The sequence below is a fragment of the Citrus clementina genome, unplaced genomic scaffold (genome assembly GCF_000493195.1).
Source record: "Citrus clementina cultivar Clemenules unplaced genomic scaffold, Citrus_clementina_v1.0 scaffold_5, whole genome shotgun sequence".
In the NCBI taxonomy this organism is placed as follows: Eukaryota; Viridiplantae; Streptophyta; class Magnoliopsida; order Sapindales; family Rutaceae; genus Citrus; species Citrus x clementina.
Window position 1 is genome coordinate 41,237,609 of NW_006262201.1, and position 25,625 is coordinate 41,263,233.

Below are 25,625 nucleotides of genomic sequence, written 5' to 3' on the forward strand. Positions count from 1 at the left end.
CCTGAATTAAAAAAAAATCTTCGTCCATTCCTTGAATAAGAAATTACATGTTAAATCATCCTCGTACCCTCCTTGAATGAGAAGAATCCTCTAGGACCCTCGTCCCTATGTGGATTTTTACCATCTTTACTCAAGGGATGAGACTTTTTTTTTTTCCATATTTATAAACTCATCACTAGCCCCTTCCACAACTAATGTGGGATAACCTTAACAATCTTCACGTCACGCATCGGGTTTGCATCAGAAGCACAAACATCGATTCTCCTTATTGGATAGTTGGGCCAAGATTGTTGTTGAACCTGTGTTTTGATACCAGTGTTAGGTGGTCTTACTCTCAATTCCAAAAATTAGCTCAAGGGGTGATGCTTTTCCTTGCACTCATAAACTCACCACAACCCTTTTCACAACCGATGTGGTATAACCTCAACAACGAATGTCCTTAAAATTTGAATTATTCACAAAGTTACCTAAAAATTTTTCATTGGTGGACTTAAAAGTGGAGTTTATTAGTGATGTGCATATTATTTTTCATTAGTGGGGTTAAAATCCAACCCCTATATATCTCGCCCGTTGCCGTCCCTAGTCCCAATGTCCCAATGTAGGAAAAGTATAAGGAAAGCTATTTTTCACTAAAAACATATAATTTATTTTCAGTTATTGAATAAAAATGTAGATACAGTGTTATGCTCATCCCACCGAACATTTTCTCTCACTTAAATGGTCAAAGTGGGTTCTTTGCTAAGTGTTGGCTCGTTGTTAGTCATTATCATAAAGATTTTGTTAAAAAGGTTTTGAACTGAGTAGGGGTCGCTCGTCCCCATCTGTCTTCAGTACTTGTACTACTTCAACTAAGAGAATTTGTGCCAAGTAATTGTTCTCTGTCTAATTTTTAAATCCACACGTCGAAAAGGTTTGAGAAAGACATTCCAACGAACTATTCAAAAAATGTATTTTAAATTATTATTCAGTTATATCAATGAAGAGATACACTATTTCACCTCACTCTCTTTCATATGCATGGTTAAATGAATTGTTTTAGTGAGTAGGAACTAGGAAGTTGATTCTATTTGTGGTTGATTTATATGTATCGCAGTTTACTAGATTTTGCCATCTGTAAAAGGTCAAATACAAATGACTAGGAACTAGGAAGTTGATTGTATTTGTAGTTGATTTACTCATTCCCATAATAAATAAAAGAATTTGTTATTAAAATAACATTCCTTTTAAAATCGTCCCTATTTGAAGTTACGATATGTCGGGATTGGACCTTTATTCACAAAGCATTGAACTTCAAATTTGGCTAAAATCACGTCGAATGGTAAAGGAAAAGACATGCATAATTTGCAGAGAGAGTGGGGGAAAATGATTATGTTTCGGCTTGATTATGGTCCACCATTAGAATATGCTGTAATAGCAACTCTCATCATATTGTTCGCCCATCATATTGTTCGCTTTTGCTTAGCTAAACGTGTTATTCTTCTTAGTTCCATTCTTGTAAATAGCTTGATGCTGGGGACATCTTATTGACTTCTTGTGGTTAGAATTTCTTAATTGGGTATCGCATATTACTATTATTCATGATTTTTAAAGTAAAAGCACTAATTCTACTTATCTATCTCTATCTTGTTAAGTTTTTATAATCTTCGACTACAACAAAAAGGATCATTCAGAAATAAACATATACACTAAAAAAAAAATTTATTTCCGAAGTAACCACGTTGTCAACTATCGTCATATTAAGTCATATCAGAAAAATATAATTTCTTATGAACGATTGAAGAAAAAAAATATTTTTCGACAGCGTTGTCCTCGGAAATGTCGTTAATTACCTTTGGAAATAATCCTTAGAAATCAAATACAGGTTCATTTGTTACCTTCAGTTGAACTAATAGTTAATGAAATACAAAATAAGATGAGTACATATTAATCACACACCATTGCGAGTCAAAATCTAAGGATCGAGTAAAATTTAATTAAAATTAGGACGGTAGAGGAAGCATCCATAAGCGCAACATGAGAGTAATTATATCAATTGAAATTTCATAAGAGTAACTTAGGACATGAGAGAGAGAAAACTATCTTCAGATTGCACAAATAACATGAAAAAAGTACTTTATGCATAAAACTTTTAAACAAATTTGGGCCTAAATCTAACTTTACAAATTTTAGAGTAATCTTGGGCTCGACATTCCATTTCCGACAAACAAAATTTCTCTATCATCAAAGGCAGTTTTGCCTTAGAAAACATATGATATTTTCCATATTTATTCGACGGCTTATCAATATCTTTGTAAAAAAACAATTATTTTCAATGGTATATTGCATCTTCAAAATGTCCGGTGGGTAATACAGCTATTTTTTGTGGTGTTCTTTTAAACCAAAAAACAAAAAGATATGGATAAGATTTGTTTGATGATTCGTCTTGGACTAGTTTGATGTCAATTTAAAGAATAACAATTGGGCTGAAATTTTCAGGAATTTAAGCATCCAAATTTAGGGGTGGTGTTATTTTCCCCTCGTTTTCTTTATTCCGCCCATTCAATGGGGTAATTTATAATTAATCACCTAAGCTCTCCTTCCATGCCGTAAATACTTTTAGTAATTGTGGATAATTGTTCTAAGCTCTCCCTAATTCTCTTTCTTTCTTTCCTTCTTTTTTTTTCCCCTTTTTGGGTGCTCAATCTGGTCCATTCACTTATTTGACTTTGACTACTAAAGTTGACTTAAGTTGAGGCTTTGTTATGTGGAATGATCATTTTTGTTTGAGAATTGGGACAAATAGACCATTAGACAGGAGATCATTTTATTTATTTATTTTGAGATTTTAATAGACAGAGAAAATGAAATAAAAACCAATAGCTTTTTAAGGAAAAAAGGTAATTTTGAAATTTAGAAGAAGGGGTTTAATGAGAGAAAATAACAGGGTTTTTTTTTTTTTTTGAAACTGATTAAGCCTCAGGTTACTGTATTACACAGAGATATATACAACTGCTATGACAGCAGATCGTTACACTGATATTTACAATAAGATATATATACATGAGACTTATATTATTATATTTTTTTATTCTATTAAGTACATGTTCATCCAAATACCCTTTACGGAGGATGGATGTCTCTATATGCCCATCCAAACAACAGGATTGAATAGCACTGAAAGTGCACAATTTTGATTCATGATTTTTAATCCCCTTATTAGTCTATCTCAACAGTCCTACTCCTCAATTATCTCTATTTATTTTCAAAACTGCCCTTATTTATTTTTCCCCCAAATCTCAACAGCTCCCAACCTCTAGTCACTGAAGCCCTAGTCGCCAAAATGCTATTGATTTTGATCGTGAGTAATTTTCATGACAATAAAACTTGGGATTTTCCCATCATTTTATTTCTCAACATCCCATTAAACTGAATAACATATATGTAACTAGTAAATTGTAATAAAATCAAAACAGAGATGGATAAGCATCCAAACATGGCGTAAATGACGACGGATTTTGCTTGGAACAGCTTCAATCCATGTCTCGCCAGTTCAAGCTCCTTCCATGATTGAAACAGAGAATAAAAATTTGCGTTTAAAATCCAAATCGAATGAAGTGAACGCCATTAGCAAATTTGGAAACTATGGAGGAGGTTTGTTAAGTTGTCAAATTGTTCGTGTTGGTGTTATTATTGGCGAGAGAGAAAATGAAGGAAAGTGGGGGGAGAACGAGAGAGAGGAGAGAGAATAAAATTTAAAAATTTAAAAATTTAAATTATTTTGATGGGTATTTTAGATATTCCAAATTAAAATGACAGAAGTGGGGTTAGCGAGATAAAACTGGCGCATTAATAACAACAAATAGCGAAAACTCGTTTTAAGAGACAGCAGTAAGTCAATTGGTCTTCAAAGAGAAGCCAACAACAGGTCAATTTAACGAACTTCAAAGAAAGTGCAGAAGTCGTTGCGAAACTGTTAACTGTAGCTCCCTCGTAGCAGAAGTGAACTCGCCGATTCATTCAGGTGATGTTTCAAATTTCTACTGCTAACGCCATTTTGTTTACATGGAACCTTATCGCGATTAAGAGTTAGATGCTAGACTTAATTCTGATTATGAGGCAGATCGGGGTCACTAAACAATTATGGATGTCGTTTTGGACCAAAATGACGCTGCCGACTGGATATACCGAGGTGAAGGTGCCGCTAATCTTGTTCTCGCTTACGCCGGATCCTCTCCCGCTTTCGTACGATCTCCAAACTTTAATTCCATTCCGTTCATTTTCTAAAAAATCGAAATTTGTTTTCTCGTAACCATAAAAAGAGAAAAAAAAAATTGTTTAGTGGAGCGACTAAGAGGAGATTATTCATAAACTAGACCTTATTAATTGCAACATTTTTTGGGTAAGGTTGGGAAAGTGTTACGAATACCAAAGGCGTGGAGGAACGGCAAACCGGAAGAGTCGTTGGCGCAGTGTGTGAATGGTGGCTCGGTCTTTGGAAAGCATGAGCAGCTTTTGTGGGGAGACAATCAAGAGCTACTTTCCTCTTCCAGCAAAGAGACCATGGAGCAAATGTATGTGGAGAAGATCATGAGCCCATTGTTAGGGCCCAAGTACATTGATGCTGGAGTATGTTTCTTTACTTACTACATTAGCTTTTTAAATTCTGGTGACCAGAATGGAAAGTGTATTTTCACTCCTCCAATTGTATCTTGCTGCATCAGGTTGTATGAGTGAGATAGTTTGCATCTGTTGTTTTGTTGTAACCTTGAATGGGAGAATAAATAGGGATAAAAAGTTGTGTTATTAAGTGATAGATTTACTTAGTTTAGCTAACCCTCTCTGTGTGATCATCAACACTTATTCTGTTTGTTAGTCATCTATATGAAAGTTTTGCAGCAAATATTTGATGTTCTGCTTGATGACTGCAAAATGTTGTTCTGATTATAGTTTATGTCCTCTCTGTTTATTGAATTTGGCAGATGTGTGTCCGTGTGACCCGGGAGTTCCTTGAGTCTGTTCAGAAGAATGTTACAGGCCAGCGTCCTGCTTGGCGAGTTGATGCTGCTGACATTAAGATACCTTGTGATTCTGTGCTTCTCATGTCTGATCATACGCTCTTCCCTCAGGGTAATTGCTCTCCAGACATCTATTTTAAATGAGAACCTTCTGTTAATATATATTTCATTTTCCTGTATGCACTTAGAAATATTCTGCTGCATATTTCCTTCTTCTAAGCATCACTATTAGCAAGTGAAGGAAGCCGAATATGTGATTTGACCATAGTTTGGTTAAAACATCAGACTGCCAGCTAATTTTTCTTCTTTCCTCAGGTATTCTTGGAGAGGAGCCCTGCCTAGCTGTTGAAATAAAGGTCTGTTCCAGAAACTGTGCATTTATTCTATATCTGTTCTCACAGTGTTCTTCTATGTTGTTCTGAGGAAATATATCTTTTTCTTTAAACTTCATAATATTATTTTAACTGATATTTTATTACATATTTGCTTCGGTATCTAGCCCAAATGTGGATTTCTCCCAATTTCAAGATTCATAGCTGAAGAAAATGCCATTAAAAGGAGCGTAACTCGTTTTCAACTGCATCAAGCCCTGAAGTTGAGCGAACAGGAGGTCATTTTCTTCCCATGACTATGTATTTGTTTTCAGTTTTAAGTTATTACAAGCTGCTCCTGTATGTAGTTGTATCACTTAAATCTTCATAAATGATGACGCTCAATGCAAGCCCCAGTCCATATCTCAATCTAACTGAAATCACATTGCAGATATCAGAGAGAAGTGAATATGATCCACTGGACCTTTTTTCTGGGTCCAAGGAAAGAATATGTAAAGCTATCAAGGCTTTGTATACCAATCCTCAGAACAATTTACGCGTATTCTTGAATGGTTCTCTCATATTTGGGAGTTTGGGCGGTGGCATGTGCGGTAATAGTTTTGCATTTGGAGAAGCATTTGAAGATGCGCTCAAGTGTACTATTAAAGCAGATAATGGCCTGCGTACGGATAGTTTTATACAGCTTGTTGCTGAGACAGTTCATCAAGCAGGAATTCTGGATCGGCTTCTTGAAGTTCAGAAGCTCGATAATTTTGACATTGAAGGTGCAATTCATGCATATTATAACATAATTTCTCAGCCCTGCAGGGTATGTAGAGAATTAGATGAAGAGAAAGCATCACACCTGTGCACCTCGTTGCATTCAATTCCTATGAATGAAAGCTTGAAGATTGTGAAGGACTATTTGATAGCTGCAACTGCAAAGGATTGTAGTTTGATGATCTGTTTTAGACCAAAGAGCAATGAGTTTTCAGGATCTTACAATAGCATTTACCTAGAGTCAACGAACCAAGTTTTTGATTACAAGGTAAATGGCCCTTTACATTTAAGCATTTCAGTTTTATTTTTTGTTGGTGGTATTGACCCCCTGAGAGATGTTTGTATCTGAATTTAAAATCCACTAATCCATCCTTTTATACTCTTTCCTCTTTTTATGAAAAAAAAAGAAGAAAAAATGGAGCTGTTAAAGAAAGTGTTCGGAATTGAAACTTGTGCAAAATATAAGAGATTCAGTAGTTTGTGCAAAATGAACTCCTTCCTGTTTATCTGGGTTTTGCTTCATTCTACTTAGATCTGAACTTTCTCATATGGTTGTGACATCTTGTTAAATTTGCAATTTCCTAGGCATACTTCGTTGACCTGGATTTGAAACCTTTCAAGAAAATGGAGGAGCACTATGCAAAAGACAAGAAGATATCAAGCTGTTACATTCAGATGTTAAAGAGTAGGTAGTATATACCCACAAATACTGACAAAAATACACATTGAGATATTGGAAGATACTTTTTTTCTGAAAAACAGCACTGGTAAGCACTGGTAGTTTGATACATGTTAATCCACAAATTGTTGTTATGATGCTTATAAGAGTATTTATGCCTACTGATAGAATTCAACTTTGTGTTTCTTACCTCTTTCTTCTCATGCAAAATTATTGTTTCCTTCGACATGTACAATAGTTATTGGCGATTTCCATTTCTCATTCCCTCTCCTTCTCTGTGGCACTAGAAAATTTTGAAACTTGAATCAGTGCTAGATAAATGTATTTGATTTTAGTTTGTCCACCTTATTGGTTGGTTCTTAGCACTTTTTCAGGAGGCAAGTGAAATGGGAGATTAGCATGATTTATCCATTTTTGAGTGCAGGAGTTTGCGTTTTTAATTGTATAGGCATAGATGCGGCTTGCTGCTTTACTTATGTGCCAATTTGTTTCCTTTGGAGATTGACTCATTTTTTCAACCTCATTTCATTATGATGGGGGTTTAATGAGGAAGAAGGGTAGAAAGTGACAGGACAGAGTTTTTGGGGCCAATAAGGAAAGCAATATGCCAACTATTTGGTGCTGTTTCATCTGAATTCCATGTGGCTTATTAATTCACACAGCTAGAATTCAATTAACTGCAGTGTGGTGTAAAGTGATCAGTGAGGAGTATTGCTACCGTATGATGACCAAAATTCATGTAGTGGCCTTGCTGCTTTGGGAATACTCTTGTTGTATAGCTACGCAAACTGCTATTGGACTTCACTGTACTAAGCTACATTGTACCATCTGTATTTCTGTCTTACCTATTAAACGCAAAGCCAAAGGAGAAAAACAGAGAAAGGAAAATAAAGGCGACTTTCCGTTGTGATGTTTTAAGACTTTAAAAGTGTCAAATGATTAGACATTGAGAACAAATTTGCTTCCCGCATCATTTTTGAACTTTAAGTCAGAAGGTCCCGAAAACTAAAAGGGCCAGCGAGCAGAATTGATTGTGGTGGATTAACCAATAGAAAAGGATGGAAATCCTGGCTTTTCTTGCACATCCTGGTGATGAGGCCATTTAAAACATTTGAATTGATGGTCTCAGTTTATTGTAACACATCCCTTATATATGGAAATCCATTTTATCTACTTAGCAACTCAGTATTAAAATTTTCGATATGGCTTAGTATCTGAAGTAGAGTGCTCGACTTCCGTTTTCATGTTCAGTAATATATATATATATAGGAATTATGTTCAGTAATAGTTTAGTAATGCAGTCCATATTGTTTTTCAAACAATTATTTATGATGACGAATGTGACTAATGATAAGCTGTTTTTCATTTTTGAGTAAATAAAACAAGTTTTACCTTTTAGGAACAAATTATACTGCAGCATCACTTAAAGCCCGAGAAGGATCATGCTTTTAGACTAGGGAGTTGTGGCTGATATGAAAGGCTTTGTGTACTTCATGGTTGATCAGTGTGGGTGTTTTGATCAGCCTGGTTGAACAATTGTGAGGTGTGGCCGCGACTCAGCTGTACCACTTGCTCGATAATGAGTTCCTGACTCGTTAAAGGTCTCTGTTGGTGGGGGTGGGGGTGGTTGGGTGCAGCCAAAAATGAATTTAATATGTTCAGAGGTGGGGCAAATTTACTTGAATGCATGCTAGCCTAGGCACCATATATTCTTGTTTGTGAATTCTAGAATCAGTCGGCGCTTACTAATTTGACATCGTTCTAAGTGACTGTTATATGTTTAATATGGCTCCTGGTTTAGTTGAGGAAAATTTTTAGAATGCATCAGAAATGTTATGTCAGTTATATAATAAATAAATAATATTATGATATGTGTGTATTTATTTTGAAAAATCATCATATAATTAGTGGTTATATTAAATTTGACTACACATATCATGCGTGCATCAATTAATTATAATACATACGAGGTATTTTAAAATTTCTACTAATTGAGTGTATTCATTTATAAATTCTGCATTGAATGCTTGTTTTGGGTAATAGGTGATACAATCAAGAACCTTCTGACTGGCATTTACTTTGTCTGCACTTAACACTGTCACTCCATTAAGTCTTCAACCAAACTTGTACCCGGAAATGCAAGGAATAGGTTGCCCAATATTTCAATTAAATAAGCTAAGAAGTTGAATGAGATAAATAATTTATATATAGCGACTCGGACATAATCATATATTGCCTCCGCACTTTTATATGATTTTAGTAGCTGTATTTTCTGAACATAATCATGGCAAAGGTTCCACCACTACTTTGTAACTCTTATAGTTCTGATCACTTCCTGTCCATGTGATGTTTTGTATTTTGTAAATTTAATGTAGTTCTGATCACTTTCCTCTCACTGACAACACTCTGCATTACTTTTACTAGTCATTTGATGCAGGAGAATTTAAATGGTCTTGAGTTCAGAGACAGTACTGATGAATCTCTTTTTCTTTTTCTTTTTTCTTTTTTTTCTGGTGCAGAAAACAATTGTGTCAGTCAAATTACTCTGCTTAAAGTGCAGGCAGAAAGTGATGAAGTTAATTGCCAAGCTAGAAGGCATAACTTCTATTGTCATTGACCCGTCAAAGAACACAGTGACGGTAATTGGTGACGCTGATCCAGTGAAGATCATTAAAAAGGTTAGAGAATTCAGGAAGTCAGCAGCAATTGAGAGTATTGGGCCCCCCAAGGAAGAGAAGAAAGAAGAAAAGCAAGGTGTACTCGTACCTGTTGCACCAAAGGCTTGTCAAAGATGTGATGTTTGGTACGTTGTTGGAGAAGATTACTACAGTTACTGTGCCATCCTGTAACTGATTGACCTATGTTTCACGACTCTCTCTGTATTGATTAGTTCTGTTCCATTTCATGCATTTCGAGCAATCTTATAAATGTTAAGCAAATATGTATGCTGTACTCTGTTGTCTTGGCTCCATTTCCTGTTAATACAAATGAATTCCTGCTAAATAAGAACGAAGGCAGCAGATGCTGTAATAAACAGCAGGTTTCTTCTCTGACTTGGATCAGCAGATGTATAATTCGTGATCTGTGAGCTGCGTCATAGTAGTGCATGAATCTAATTGCTGCCCCCGTAATTTTTATTCAGTGCGAAAACTGATACTCCTAGACTTGTGTTGTGTACGAAAACTGGTACTCCTTGACTTGTATTCTGCATTAGAAGCTGGAGCAACAATTGATAAAACTGTTAACAGATGATTTATCCTGAAACCAGATTTGAGGTCTGTGTGTTGGCACGTTCGTAAGAAATTGGCATTTTATGCAAATCGTATCACCGGACTAGTGGGGTTGCTGGGGCATACGCTATTAAGTATTTCTTCTAATTGAACTGGTAATTGCAAAGAGTGACCTTCATCATTAATGTAAAATCGCATCCTGATTTCGGACAAGTGATTAAGACGGTGGATTAATCGACGCGTCTATCGTGTTGATGAATCAATTTCATAAGAGCTCAATTGAACTTTTTAAAGGAGGAAAAAGACTTGGGAGAGGATTGAGCAGGTCACATCTTGACTTTGAGCGCGTTTTTAGACAGCTTTCCTCTCTCCACTCCAGGAATGCTATTACCATTTTTTCTCCGCCATAATAAGTTCGATCATTCAATGATGAACACATTTTATGTACATAGACACTAAGGTCATGTTTGGTTTGATTAAAAGGATGGAGAGAAAAAGAGTGGAATGGAGAGGAATGGAGAAGAATAGTGAAATTAAATTTTATTGTTTGGTTTGATATAAAATTTGATAAGAAAATGAATTATAATTTTTTTCTTTAGACAAATTTATCATTTATCTTAAATATTAAACTATTTATTTTAGTAGTAAACTATTCATTCAAGGAGTTTCTATGTTGGTACATCATCTCTAGAAGAAGGCCTAAGCATTGAAGAATGATGCACTTTGTGCGGCCGCCTCTTGAAATTAGATGTCAAATCTGATGCAGTCTTGCGGCAAACTTACATGCTGCCTGATAACAAAGGCAAGAGAGGAGCATACGCTGGAGCAGCAATCTGGGTAAGGAGCCCATCAATTGATACCCGCAGAAATCACATTTACATTGCCACTGGCAACTTATACTGGGCTCCTCACACGTGACAGAATGCCAGGAAAAACAAAATAATCAAACAGTATCCACTAGTCCTACTAATGAATGTGTAGAGCTTGAGAATCATTCAGATTCACTCCTGGCATTGGACGTGGACACGGGCAAGATCCAATGGTACCATTAAATTGGCGGCTAAATGTTTCAATCTTTCAACCCCTGGTTGCCCTCCTGGCCCTAACCCTCATGTTAATGGAACTTGGAAAGATATTATTGTTGCTGTGCCAAAAAGTGGATTTGCTTGGGCTCTTGATCGTGATAATGGCAGTCTCATTTGAAATATATATATATATAATCCTTATATTTTGAACTTGCTTCACTTGAATTAAATTTTTGACTACGTCCCTGTTGCATCTGTACAAGCAAACAGGGAATAACTCCTGCAATTTTTTTTTTCCTTTTTCTTGGGTTTGTTTCTTTGTGATTTAATTTGGTGGTTGTATATATAGTGTTGGCTTGTAACTTTTTTATGCTGTATTTAGTGATCGTTATTCATGTAACATGCTCAAGCTTCAAAGAAGAGATTAATCCCTCTTTTGTATACTCCGCACGTGCCATACAAAACAGACCATCAAATTCATTGATAAGTAATTAATATGACAGGTATCGGCTCCACCCCATGTGTGAGAAACACGTGTCACGTGCACCAATTGGGCAGGTTGAAACCCAGCAAAATTGCAATCAATTTGGGCCAATTGGCAGCAAGTGTGCGTGAAGGGGGGGCCGAAATTGTGTTGTTCATCTCAGTTTTGGCTGGTTTTGCTGCATTAACTTGAAAGCTACAAAAGTGGATGCAGGCATTAGACGTTAGACAGGATACAGACGTGCTATTTGGCAATTTTAGGTTTGATTTCGCTCTCTCTTCGGGGGGCCGCAGATATATTAAGAGAAAGATGTGCGAAAAGTTAATGACAGCTAAGTTGACTGTGAACATTTGACACCGATTCTTATTCACATGCCTTTTTAGCTTTAACTCATTCCTATTCTTATGCGTTTCTTCATATTTACTTTTTGTATATATAGTATAATTTTACATGTATACATATATCGCAAATAGTATCTATCTTGATCAACAATGAATTCTATTGATTCTTATTACATGCATATACAAGGAACTTTGGGTGAGTGAGTGCACGGGCGGATGGAACTATAAATTTTAATTCTACTTCTATAGGAATAAGGGGTCCAAATGTAAATTATCATATAAATATGTAAAATTTCACTAAAGTCGATTATTTTTTCTTAAGAAATTTCCGACCTGGGGACCGGGTATGATTTAATTCGGCCCATGACACATTCTCAACTCAAATCAGGTCCAATCTAATATGTCATGGTATTGGATCAAATCATCAAAACCACCCACCAGACCAAAAAGCTTCTGTAAAGTTTGTCTTCTGTTTATTATCCTGATTGGGCCAAACAGCTGGGGCCGACCAAATTGGTATATTGTTTCTGACTACACCCCACACAATATTGAAGACTAAAGGACTGGAAAGAGCTACATGATATCTTTTGGAACGTATCGACCCAAACAACAAATTTATCATTCTCAAAAGCTAACATAGTTAAGAGTGAGCAATAACGTTACAAAACCTAAGAGTACACATTGAACTCTAAAATTATCAAAATCGTTCATTTGATCTTGAATTTTAGATATCATCCAATAGACTTTGATTCCGTTGTCTTTCCTGTTGTTAACTAGATCAGAGACACCTTGAGAATCAATTTCCATAGTAATTGAAGATACATATGCATTTTTTGTAACCTGCAACCCCCATTCTACTGTCTCAAACTCTGCAAAAATAACATCTTCATGAAACTTTGATGTCTTTACTACAACAACTATATAGGTCCCATCATAATCTCTTACAACAACTCATGTGAGTTTACTTTCTGCGAATCAGAAGGATAGGAATCGTAATGAGAAATGACATATTCCCTTTATAATATAAGAAGAATTTAAATTCTTCACTATTTAGTGTGGAATTCAAATTCTACATTCTAATAGAAATTAAATTCTTATACATTTTGTCAAACCAAACAATGAAAATAAATAGAGAATTTAAACTACTTTCCTCTCCTACGTTCTCTCCTCCCAACCAAACACCACCTAAGAGTAAACAAATAAGTTCGAGTGTCCGTATTACTATATAAAGACTTAATTTTCTTTCTCAATTATACAATAATTAAGTAGAAACTATCTTCTTCTTTTTAGACGTGAGTGGAATAAATTTTTCCCAAATAATAGTACTCCATGTAATCTAATTTTATTAATTATTTGTTATGCAATTAATTACAATATGATGTAATATCAACAATAATCTCTGTAAAATTGAGAGTGACTTTATGTGATGCCACCATTGTCATCCATTGCACCTTTACTACTGGATTGAAGTTTGATCTGCAACGCAAATCACGATATTATAAGTTAACGGGCCGCTTCTTGTCCGATACCGCTAATGGGCTCCTGCCAATTTGGAAGCTTAGTGCGACCAAACCCTCATACAGATGTGTTAGAGTAAGACCGGATGATCTTGAAAATGTCGCATAGTCACTCCTCACAAAACGTCGTAGTTTGATGTTTTGGCTAAAATAATGGCAATTCCTAATTTTCTTCCAGAAAAAAAAAAAAAATAAATAAAAATCCCCTGTAAGGATAGTCTAGCAATACGGTATCTTTCTCTGCAAGCACACGCTTTTATATTTATGCATTTAATCCAAAACCACCCCAAAACCCCAACTCCTCTTCGACAAAAATCAAACGAGAACGGAAAATGAGGTTCCCAACTGAAACCATAACATAACCGTCTTATGAAACCGCTCTGAAAGTAGCCGGCGCGCTCGTCACCTCAGCCGTGGTGTATCGAACTATCCCCGACACTCTAATTCCGGATTCCGTAAGTGACTACTTCCACTCACGTTTTCAGAATTTTCTCATTCATTTTCGAAGTCAAGTGCCCATCATCATTGAAGAGTTTGATGGGCTTAATCAAAACAATATTTTTGATGCTGCAAACATTTACTTGGGTGCAAAGTTATCGTCATTGTAACCAAGAATTAAAGTCAATCAACCACCAAAGGAGACAGGAATTGCTGTGACCATTGATTTGATCAGAAATTGGTTGATTTTTACAAAGGCACCAAGTTGAATTGGGTTTTGGTTTCTTCAACTGTTCTAGAGTCCGATTCTAAAAAAGGCTTGTCAAGGTCAGAGTTGAGGTTCTTTTTAGGTTAATTTTTCATTCCAAGTATAGAGAAATGGTGATAAAATTCTTATTTACCGTACATTCTTGAACAAGGAAAAGCAATTAGGGAAGAAAGCACGACATTAAAGCTTCATATGATTGACTGTGGTGGAAATGATTACTGGGGTTCAATCAACTTTGAACATGCAGCTACTTTCAGTACAATGGCAACGGATCCAGGGATGAAGAAGGTTTTGATTGATGACTTTGATATGTTTCTTTCAAGAAAGAAATATTATAAAAGTGTAGGGAAGACTTGGAAATGTGGGTATTTGTTATATGGCCCACCAGGCACAGGAAAGTCTAGTTTGATTGCTGCCATGGCTAATTATCTCAAGTTTGATGTTTCTGATTTGGATTTGGAGAATGTTCGATGCAATTCAGATTTGAGAAGATTGTTGATCGGTGCCAGCAGTCGGTCCATATTAGTCATTGAGGATGTTATTAGTTAATTCGAGGCTAAGGAATTTAAAGAGTACAAAAAGCAAGGTTCTTCCAAAATTCAACAACATTAATACTGACAGGACGATGATTTTAAGATCCTTGGATGAAAATTTTCAAATTGAAATGAAATATCATCTAATGTCTTCGTTGACAATCCATCGTATTTATTGAAACGATTGAATTGTGCAATTTTATTTTTATTTTTATTTAATTTGGCTAGTTAGCCCTCATTAGCCTTGCTATGAAAGCATACATACACCTCCTGATGAAACGTGGTAGTATCATGTTCTGGGTAAATTATTTACTTCCTGAAAATCCTCTCTACCTTGTTCATTTCTTTGTCAGCAGTTAGCATGCACAAGCTTGATGCCTTTACTATCATTATTAATTTATTATTATTCAGAGTCTAAAACCCTCCCTCGGAAAAACCATAAAACTCAAAACCAAAACCAAAAATGAGGATTTATTATTATTCAGACTCTGTAAGTGACTACTCCCATTCACGCTTTCAAAAATTTTTATTTCGTTTAAGAAATCAAGTCACCATTATAATAGAAGAGTTCGATACAACAATTTTTCTGTTGCAAACATTTACTTGGGTGCAAAGTTATCACCATCATCACAAATAATCAAGGTCAATCAGCCACCGAGAGAGAGGGTAGTCAAAGTGACCATCGATTCAAATCAGCAATTGGTTGAATTCTACGAGGGTGTCTATTTGAATTGGGTTTTGGTTTCTTCACGTTTCAAAGGGCGGTTTCTAGCCAAAAAGGGGACAATGGTGGCTTGTCAAGGTCAGAGTTGAGGTGTTTTGAGCTTACTTTTCATAACAGGTATTGAGAAATGGTGTTGAATTCTTACATACCTTTCAATCTTGAACAAGGCAAATCTATTGGAGAAGAAATCAAGACGATGATGCTTCATATGATTAATAACAATCGTCCTAGTTACTGGAACTCAAACAAATTTGAACATCCAGCTACTTCTAATACAATCGCAACGGATTTTGATATGAATAAGGCATTAGTTGATGATTATGTCAAGAAAGGAATATTATAAGAGGGTTGGGTAAGCTTGGGAAAGTGGGGTCCATATACTGGGAAGTCGAGCTTGATTGCTGCCATGGCTGATTTGGATTTAAAGGAGTTTCAAAGCAATTCTCGCTCTATATTAGTCATTGAGGATGCGGTCACATCGTTTGAGTCAAATGCATATAATAGTGTAAGTTTTTCTTCTTTCTTGAATTTTAGTTATGCGTATTTTTGTTAATCCAAACAATGCCTATTTTACAGGTTGCACTGTCTGCATTACTAAAATTTGTTGATGGCCTCTGGTCAAGTTCTGGAGATGGGAGAATACTAGTGATGACAACTGATTACAAGGATCATATTGATCCAGTGCCACTAAGACCAAGCTGCATGGATATGCACTTTCATTTGTCCTCCCATACTTTCAGTGGCTTCAAGATGCTTCTTAACCATTTGAAGGGCATCACCTATTTGAGAAGATTGAGGAGCGATTGGCAAAGATTCAGGCAACACCAGCTGAAGTTCCTGGGGAGCTAATGAAAAGTGTGGATTCAGAAGTTGCTCTTCAAGAACTTATAAGTTTCTTTCAAAACAAGGCTAACCAGTTCAGCAACAAGAGAATTGAAAGCTGAAGACACTAGTGAGTGGTTGAAAAACTCATTGATGCTTTTTTAAGATTTACTTTTTGGGGTCTGATTTGAAAGATTGATTATTTGCTGATTTTGAATCTCCTTATGGCTTTTAAGTTACAATAGTTTTAACAGGATAGTTTGATTGTCATCATCAACTGGTAGAATCAACTTTAATGGCAGACTGCTCTGTTCAATCGCTTTGTGATAACTGGTAAAATGACCACAATGTTTCATCACGTTCCTACATATTAACAGCAATCAGAACCACAACCAGCAATATTTTTATTTCCCGCAATAACTTTTCCCTTCCTGGTCCTGGTTATATTTACAGACGGCACTACAATCAGTATTGTAAAGAGAAATGCCTGTATTAACTCAAGCATTTGTCATTACACTCAATTTCTTGGATGACCTCATTTACAAAAAGACATAATCAAATATAATTGTTTACAACAAAGGCCAGGCAAGGACTCCTAATACGTTAAACATACTCTGCTATCTGGGTTAGTATTACAACGGTGAAAACATACATGACCACAGCATCCTCTTCTCCACTGAACAAGCCAATGCTGAGAAATTTGTGTAAGTGGGGTTTGCACGGGTAAAGCAGTATTTGTATATGTGTGATCTGACAGTCCTATAGTTGCCTGTCAAGGTAGTCTCCGTCAATATCTCCATCCCTTGTACGGATGCCTTTCTCCTGTAGAACCTGTTGATAATATGAAAGACTTCAGCAAATTAATGTTGATATATAGAAAATTCATAAAATGAGGGAATTAGGTTGCGGATTTCCTATATACCAACATTCTACAAATATTGGAATAACAAACAATGACAAAAGGGCAGGTGGTGGATGTTGGCTTCATTTGCTTTACTATCAGGAGTGGCTGCATGAAAAATGGAAAATAGCACAATCCTTTAGACAATTGATGAAACCAGTAACCTTTGCTTTCCATTTGTTGACCCACCAATAAACCATAAAAGTTCTTAAACACTCGCCAAAACACTCTCTGTTTATTCACAAACAGAAACCACTGTTGAGGAGAAACAAATGAAGACATCCCCAAACCCAAAAAAAAGGTTGAAAAAGCCCGAAACAAAAAAAGAGTTCTGGTCGACATTTTCAGCTAAAAAACAGAATATCTATCCAAAAAAAAAAGCTAAAAACAGAAGATGCCGCATGTGGCTGTGGGAAGGACTATCGAAGCAATGTAATACCTCAGTTGTATGTAGAGGAAAAGATCTGAGCAGATTGAATTTCATCTGTAGGAGCAGAAAATAAAGTGCAAGATTAAAATTCACCTGAGTCATTTAAGTTTCAGAATATGCTGTGAAAATAACGATTAACCAGCAAAACAAGCTATCAGGGGACATTGAAAACCTAAAATTGCAGATTCAAAACTTCATCTTAGGCAGAAAAATTAAGTGGAAGATAACATAACAGCATATGTGCAACCCAAAAAAAAAAAGATTGGAATCCGGAGTCATGGAAAACTAGATTTTGATATTACCTTGATGTACTAGTCCCTGTCCTATCATCCTTCTGGATGCTACTTGAGAAAACTTCTTGAACTAGACTTGGATATGCAAATTTGTCAAGTCTTTTAAAATGAAGTGTTTCCCACACGAACATAAGTCACAAAAGAAAACTGAATGTTGTTCTCAACCAATGGTTGAGACGAGTACCGATGTTGAAACAAGGAAAGATCAATGGCAGGAATAAATGTATCGCATTCAATGCTAGTCTCGATCTTAGTAATGTGGATGGCATCACATTCTGGCGCATTTAGTGCTTCCCTGCAGGACACAACATCAAAAACTGTCTTTCAAATGTAAACAGCAAAAGGTATATTTATACAGTAACAAACCGATTTGACTACCTTAATATCTGGCCACCACCTATAACAAACACCTTCTCAATTGACGAACAATAAGGAGGTTCTGCCAATAATTCCAAAGCCAAATGGATACTTCCGCATATCTCAACATTTTCAAGAGAGGCAATATTGAAACCCCCAGAACGAGTCAGCACAACATTCAATCGACCAGGCAGAGGTCGGTACAATGGGGGAATACTTTCCCATGTTTTCCTACCCATAACAACAGCATTTCTCTTCCCAGGATCTGACGTAGACATTGTGAGCTGCTTGAAAAATTTGAGGTCAGAAGGCAAATTCCATGGTAACTTCCCATCCTTTCCGATGCCCATATTACGAGTAGCAGCTACTACAACTTGGTAAGGCCTTCGTGCACGCAGATGCATAGAAGCATTGTCATTGGTTAGAATTGACATGTTATTATTGACCCCAACATAAAACCTTGTGCAGAATCTGTACTTCACAGTCACATTCGATAATCTAAATAACGGCAGCAGTGCAGACACAGAATCGATATTATAGAAGCTACGTCTGAAGGAACTAAGTAAAACCTGAAAAATGATTATCATACAGGTTGTCACTCGCCTTATCCTACTTTAACCCAAAAAAAAAAAAAAGGAAAATAAGAAAAGGAAAATCGAACGTTTGCGAAATTTGAAAAGGAAGTGCCGGTATGCAGTTTATCTATCATTAGAAATTTCAACAACACTTAATCATAGATTCGTATGACTTTTTAAGACATCATGCATAGTGAGAAAGAGTGAAAAGTTCGCGATTAAAACCTTACCTTTGAAGAGAGAATGCTTCGCTGAGAACAAAGTTGCATCAGCATCAGCATCTCTTTATTCGCTATCAGCTAGCTGTAACCACTCGTCCGTGTACAAAATAGGAGAAAAAAAAATTGATTTAATTCACACACGAATTCGATAACTGGAGACAGACTAAGACTGTAAGTTCAGGTTTTGACATTAATATATAAAATTATAACGGAAATGAATTATCAAAATTTCATGTGAATCAAAGAGACATGGAAAAAGGAAAATGGAGGTCCAGCAATTACGTATCAAAACTCCTGAGTGAGTGAAACTGCTTCACTTAGGGTAGTCTTCAACAAAAGATTGAAGAGAACCGTGGGTTAAAACATCACAATTTCCCGTTTATAGTGTTTATTAATTATTATTATTATTAGTTCACACATTATTATTCAAATTCAACCCTACTTTAGTTCATAATTATTAGTTCCCATAATTGTTAGTTTATGGGATAATTTTTTTTCCTTTTTAATATTCTCGAGAAGGAACATCTACTCCAGTAACTGTGTGCTTTGTGGGGGCTCCACCAGGGCTCTGACGTTGCATAGAATAGAAGCATTTTAGTAAAGGCAAAGTACTACTAATAACAGAGTGGGTTTGTGTTCATTGAATTTTACTAATTTTATTTAGGAAAAAAAAAAACTAGCAAACTGTCCTTTAAATAAATCAAATAAAACCGTGCGTAGTACTCTTCAGTAAAATCAATTCTATGACTGTAAACGACCAGAATCGAGAGAAAAGGTAAGTACATAGAACAGAACGTCATCGTTGTGCATTTTATTTACACCTCAGGTGGTGTTCCAAAAGAAACAAGGATGGATTCTTGTTACAATCAATAATCAGAGCACATCCAATCACAAATACCTCCAACATCCCCACTGATAAGCAAACTTCTGGCATTGAAAGTTGTAGAAAGGTCAAATAGCCACATTCTCGTTTCGCCGAACAAGCACATAATTTGTGATAAAAAACCTAGTGTTATTAACCCAAAAAATGGGGAAATATTCACATCGCCTAAAAAGCCTTCTGTACAGAAATCTCTTCTTCACCAGCAACGGTGCCTTTTCTGCTACAAACGGAGAGAGATGAAACTGTTGACTAAATAAATGGAATAGTTTGTTATGTTTTGAGGCATGATAAAATACTATCTATTATCTAAACATACCCGACACTTTGCTCTTTCTTGACTGTCTATGTATGCGAGGAGTTCTTCTTGCCTCATCAAAGCTTCATACAGAGCCTGTTCAGAAAGACGTATATATTTAAGAAGTGATCATGTACAAGTATGAATGAAAATTAACAGTAAACCCCAAGGAGCATAACACCAGCACCAGCAAACAAAAATTGAAAAGAAAAAAATAATTGTTTTTATCTTCAAAAGTGTTAATAGAACAGCTGTAATAGCAGAATACCCTCTCACTGGCACGTTATTGTTCCAGAGAAAAATTGCAAGAAGATGGATATAGATAAGGCTTCAACAAATTGAAGACAAAAGTACATTTGCAAACCACTTAACAATGTGCCATGTAAAAATCTTTTGGCCAGGTACAATTCATGTAGAAAAGGATTCTAGTGACCTCTATAAAGTCGAGGTAAGGATGTGATGGGTCATCATACTTCTTAAATACAAGCAGAATTGCAGAGAGCAAAACTGCAACAATCAGTAAACTTAAATCATTTCATTGATTTAGGAGGTCAATTCTCATTTCCAAGCCAAATTCATGTGAGCTGTAGATAATTAATTCAGTAAATTCCATATCCAGTCAAGAACTTCACCGTGTTTTTATCCATGACTATGTTTCTTAAATAGGCAACAGACATTTCCTAAGAAACTTTCAAGCACCGTAGGAAAATATTGTATCAAAACAATTACTACCTTTTTTGTAGCTATAAGCTCCGCTTCTAATGCATCCACACGATAAACAGCAGCATCCAGCAACTCCTCTTTCTCGAATGGCATCTGGGTAGGCTTTTCCTGTAACACGTCAACCTTCCGCTCAAGTTCTGCCAGCCTTTTCAAAACAGGGGAGAGAAAGTCTGCCTCGGTAAACCTCGGGCCAGGTGAAGGGGTACAGAACTCCTCAGGTATTGGATCAACAGTGATGTCAGTTATATAGTCAACAGAATCTGACATAAAATGATTCTCATCCACCCGGAATACAAGTGAACGTGCAAGAGTGATGAGGGTTATGAAGAAGGCTATCAATGAAGCCCATACACAAGCAAATGTTCCTTCTGGACCTTTTTCTATGCTTGGTAGAAAGTGCGTATCTGTTAAGAATTTCAGTGAACATATTTCCTATCAGATAAATAGAATACAATAAGGTGATTTAATCAATCGATTTTCCACTAGTAATTTCCTAGTAAAAGTGAATCGTATGAGGAGCCACAACTCTGTAGAATGCAATTCTTCTCTTCGTGTTTAATAAGTTTTTAATCTGTGGCCTGATGATTTATATTTGTTGAAAAAAGGTACAAACTTTAACTTCATCTAAAAATAATGTTTGTATGCTCACACCATCAAACACTGGGATGCGTTAAGGAAAAGACAATTATTCTCATCTATATTCATGATTAAAAAATGTTGTTCAGTGAACAATTCTGACATACACTAATATTATTATAAAAATAAAATATAAACACTAGGTAAAAAAAGATGAGTTTCAGAATGATATAATCAAGCTTGCTAACCTTTGGAAGGGTAACACGGCTTTTGAGGGGACACTTGGTTCTTCCATCCCACATCCACAGCCTTGTCAACAACTGGTACGTATTCATCATACTGAGAGAATTCACCAGCACAAGTTGCCATAACATCCACCCTAGGCTATATAAAATCAAAGCATTATTGACTATATTGATAAGTAGAGTCCCTTCCTTATGATCGGACAGATCAAAGAGTTATCATTTAACAATTACAAACACAAGATTGCAGTACAAGAATGAACATGGAGGAGAGTAAGTTTGCTGAAGAAAATTGAAAGAAATTTTTTGAATCCAAGGATTCACTGATCATCTGGCGTTGTTATTTTGGCAATGTTATATGCCTAATTTGTTTGGAGCGGAGAGATGATGTTAGTACTGTCCAAAAAGACAGGTATATATGTTGGCATCAGAAAATTGAGAATCCTAAAGAATCCAAAATTTGATGCAATTAAGATCCTGCCAAAATGAGAGAATATGATGAAATCAAAAGATTCATACATCTCACAGAAGTACAATTTACAAGCAGGATTTGTGGCAATCAGGCAACAGATTTTGACATGCTCAAACAAAAAGAAAAAAACCATGCATACACGTCAAAATTGAACGTATATCAAGATAATTGGTTTTTTTACTACTAATCAACAACAACTACAAAAACTTACTTCTTCGCAGACAGGAGTCAACCTTGGAACCAAATAGCTCCCTGTTGGTTCAGGAGAAGCAATGTCTTCTACTTCAGATCCAGACTCTGCTGCAGAGGTATCACCACTTTTTATCTGTCCCAATGAAATAGTGATGAACTGATTAGAGAACACACAACTAAATCTGAAGTTGTAAAAGAAAAGCAAGGCTCTAACCCATAAACTATGAAAAAGGTCCAATGACCATACCATCAAAAATCGTGGCTTATCACGCGCAATTACCCTGCCCTCATTATTCAAAACTGTTACTATTTGTCTGGAACGTAACGCTTCACCACTAAGAACAATCTGTTCATGCACATAAAGAATCACAGTGACAGAGCATAATGATTAAAGAAAGGGACTAGAAGTTGGTCTTAAAGTACTCATATTGCATAATTATTAACATTCCAGAATTTCACAGCAAGCAGCAAACCTGTAATATATTTGGATCTTTCCACGGCCCCTTATCAGATCTCATACAACCACCTTGATCAGCACAGTTACAGCTACCACCCAAAAATTCTGGCAACTCACTAGACAAGTCCAAGATATATAAATTTATAAAATGTAAAAAAAAAAGGATAAAAAATAACTAGTATGCTCGAAACCCAAAAAAGATAAAAAAAAATTACAATCACCTTGCATCAATTATTTCAAGCAATTTGCTCTGGTATTTGTTACCAAGAACCTGAGGGAATTTACCAAAAAGAAGTCAGTTGATCCTATAGAGAAATTCCTATAAACTGGTTAGAGTCGATGATTTCATGCTCATTAACCAAGAACAAGCGTACAAAATACAAACTTACATGAATTTTGGAGGTTGTTTTTGGATCAAGGAACCTCCTCACCGAGTTCCACAGCAGCTTAAAACCTTGGCCAGCATTAATAATAAACATCCGGCAAAGTGTCTGCAGACATAACGTTTAAATTTATATATAGAGAATGTACCATGGATTTGACTTTGAACCTCAACAATTTGTGAAATTAGGTTTTCCTGAAAAGTAGATTTAGAATATTGAAAAGAACAGAACAATGTACCTCAGGGTAGTTGTCACTATCAATCTTCTGCACCTGCATGATGAGTTCTCGTGCGGACTTTGTTAGGCTTTTAAAACCCTAAAAATCAATCATTGCATCAGCCACATATAAATATAGATATAATAGTATGGGGCCACCAAAATGTTACCAGTAGAAATGCTACATATGAATTCAAAGAAATAGAGTGACAAAAGTTAAGGACTGAAAGAATACCACGCCTTGAACATCTAAAATGGTTGTACTTGAATCTATGTGTCTCTTTGCAGCAATTGAACATGCTGGAAACTTAATCGCAAAACATTTTTCAAACTCCTGTACATGGTATCTCAGGTATCGATCCATGGTAGTCACTTGTGTAAGCTTGTTTGGATCAACTTTTCCCAGTCTTTCAATATAAACAGGTCTTCCCTCCTTATCCATGCCATGATAACCTTGAGGGTAGTACTGTAGAACTTCATTCACCTCACTGAACTCAAAATCCTGAAAAAGGATAAAAATTATTAAAACCAAGATATAAGTCTGCTACAGATAAATGGAACCAAAATTTAGGCCATAAATTTTTCTTTAAAAAAACAAAACCACTTGGCAAATATAGCGAAAATCAGACAACAAGCTGTTCAATGAAGTTACCTCCAAAATTGTATCAGTACCACAACTAAGAATGTTCTTTAAAATTTTTAACCAATTATATATTGTTGATCTCTTACACGGTGCATTGTTTTATGATATTTACTTATTTATCCATGGACCAGCACTTAAAAGAAGTCGAGAGCAAGCTGAAACACCTATTATCTGATTGTTCTTGCAGTGCTCTATATACATGTCCAGACATAGTAATTTAAAAAAGACAAAGCAGGACAGCACAAGATCAAACACTATCTGTAGTAACTGAGACTCACATTGCAAGCTAAAAAGGAATTCAACAAATAAAGAATAAACTAAAGAAAAGGAGATCACCTCAGTAACGTATGGTAATGGTCATGTCTGGCAGGAAGCAATTCTTCGGATATTAGTACTCGTCGAAATGCATCAACAGCATGTAACTCTTCTACATTCCGAACATCCTCAATTGAAACAGAAACTCTCTCATCACTTTTTCTCCGGCTCTTTTTCTTAAAACTAGGTTTCAATTTACTAGAAGCCTTGATTGCTTTCTTCTTCAGATTCCTCATTCTGGTCTTCCTGTCATCCTCAGAGTTGTCAAAATCCGATTTCCGCTCTCTTCTTTCATCATTGCTACAGCTTCCTTCAAAGCCTACAAAATTGCAATAAAAAACAAAAAATTTAGAACAGATCCTAATTAACGCTTCCAGCTTCAGGCAAAGATGATCGCATTATGAATAAACCAACATTTCAATCAGCAAATAAAACACGCGCATTCTCATGATCTAATTAATACAAAGCGAGAAATGAAAACCCTAGAATTCAAATTCACAAAGAAATTGTAGAATCTGACAATGTTCAGTCGTAACGGCATAAAAATGAAAGTGAAAGAAGATCTACTCACAAGGCCTGGCAAAGCGATCAAGGGGGCCGGACATATTTGTGATTCTGATAGCATCAAGATCCAAGCGTATAATAGAAATCCGATCACTTACGGCAGTGATAAAACAAAACGAAATTGCCGTTACGAATTACGATTAAGATTTTTCTTTTATTTTTGTCCCAAAAAGAAAAATTAACAATTCTAGAAACTGTGATGTAGTAAATGTTTTCGATCTTTGTTGGGGTGTTATATTGGTCACTGACTCCAGCTCATCAGCTGAGGTAGAAAAGTTGGTTGAGTAGCCGTGTAAGAGAAAAAGAAAAGCGAAATGTTCAATTAATTAATTAATTAATCGACAAACAAAGCAATGATTATCGGAGAAGCAAACAACGGCGATTCGATGTGGGAGTAGTTGATTCGGCGCTGACGGTGAGGGATGGCGCGTTGTTGTAGTGTAATTGTGTAAATGAAAGTTTCGTAAGCTGCTGATTTTTCGGTGGGACTTACTTGCAAGGTCTGCCAGGTGGCTATGAAACGCCGCGCACGCACATGTTATGTACATGTCTTTTAAGTCATTTGGCGGGAATCAGCGGTTTAGTCTCGGTGTAACTCAAAAGTCAAAACTCGTTTCTTTTACTTTTCTAGGATAATTTCCTTTTTCTTTTCTGATTCAAAAATTAATTCGTGAATGTCGTCATCTTTCAGGCTATTTGATTTCAAAAAGGTTTGCATTTGTGATTGAGGTGCCGTAGTTT

At 35.9% G+C, this 25,625-nt stretch overlaps 3 protein-coding genes and 2 pseudogenes across 4 annotated transcripts; 3 read left to right on the plus strand and 2 right to left on the minus strand.

Annotated features, from left to right (window-relative positions):
- The first annotated feature begins 3,854 nt into the window (after positions 1-3,854).
- LOC18042590 (inositol-pentakisphosphate 2-kinase) lies at positions 3,855-7,902 on the plus strand. 2 transcript variants are annotated; one of them, XR_002905576.1, is made up of 9 exons: positions 3,855-4,000; positions 4,100-4,221; positions 4,384-4,605; positions 4,959-5,106; positions 5,310-5,350; positions 5,494-5,604; positions 5,757-6,353; positions 6,671-6,852; positions 7,189-7,902. XR_002905576.1 is itself a non-coding variant. In XM_006434975.2 (8 exons), the coding sequence occupies exons 2-8, from the start codon at positions 4,120-4,122 to the stop codon at positions 6,776-6,778; spliced, it is 1,329 nt and encodes a 442-aa protein (XP_006435038.1). In that variant the 5' UTR covers positions 3,855-4,000; positions 4,100-4,119; the 3' UTR covers positions 6,779-7,902. The 2 variants fall into 2 exon arrangements, 1 of the variants encoding a protein (XP_006435038.1); XM_006434975.2 differs by having other exon boundaries at positions 6,671-7,902.
- Positions 7,903-8,984: 1,082 nt separating this feature from the next.
- Positions 8,985-9,799, plus strand: LOC18042679 (heavy metal-associated isoprenylated plant protein 43). The gene is made up of 2 exons (XM_006434977.2): positions 8,985-9,057; positions 9,284-9,799. The coding sequence occupies exons 1-2, from the start codon at positions 9,049-9,051 to the stop codon at positions 9,611-9,613; spliced, it is 339 nt and encodes a 112-aa protein (XP_006435040.1). The 5' UTR covers positions 8,985-9,048; the 3' UTR covers positions 9,614-9,799.
- A 3,924-nt stretch (positions 9,800-13,723) lies between these two features.
- LOC18041092 lies at positions 13,724-14,649 on the plus strand (annotated as a pseudogene).
- Positions 14,650-16,545: 1,896 nt separating this feature from the next.
- Positions 16,546-19,245, minus strand: LOC18041094 (annotated as a pseudogene).
- A 370-nt stretch (positions 19,246-19,615) lies between these two features.
- On the minus strand, positions 19,616-25,385 carry LOC18041093 (phosphatidylinositol/phosphatidylcholine transfer protein SFH6). Its single transcript, XM_024183341.1, is given in 14 exon segments — positions 19,616-20,026; positions 20,123-20,197; positions 20,834-21,228; positions 21,649-21,784; positions 22,326-22,439; positions 22,554-22,652; positions 22,780-22,879; positions 22,985-23,034; positions 23,153-23,254; positions 23,385-23,462; positions 23,598-23,864; positions 24,015-24,084; positions 24,309-24,639; positions 24,892-25,385. Coding segments are annotated over 14 exon segments (1,875 nt in total). The 5' UTR covers positions 24,926-25,385; the 3' UTR covers positions 19,616-20,002.
- Positions 25,386-25,625: the final 240 nt, after the last annotated feature.

What these genes read in the sequence shown, in the direction of transcription:
- LOC18042590 (XM_006434975.2), top strand. Translation starts at nt 4,120, where the DNA reads ATGGATGTCGTTTTGGACCAAAATGACGCTGCCGACTGGATATACCGA. An exon ending in CCGGATCCTCTCCCGCTTTC is followed by an intron (nt 4,222 to 4,383) that starts GTACGATCTCCA and finishes TTTTTGGGTAAG; the next exon opens with GTTGGGAAAGTGTTACGAAT. An exon ending in TCATACGCTCTTCCCTCAGG is followed by an intron (nt 5,107 to 5,309) that starts GTAATTGCTCTC and finishes TTCTTTCCTCAG; the next exon opens with GTATTCTTGGAGAGGAGCCC.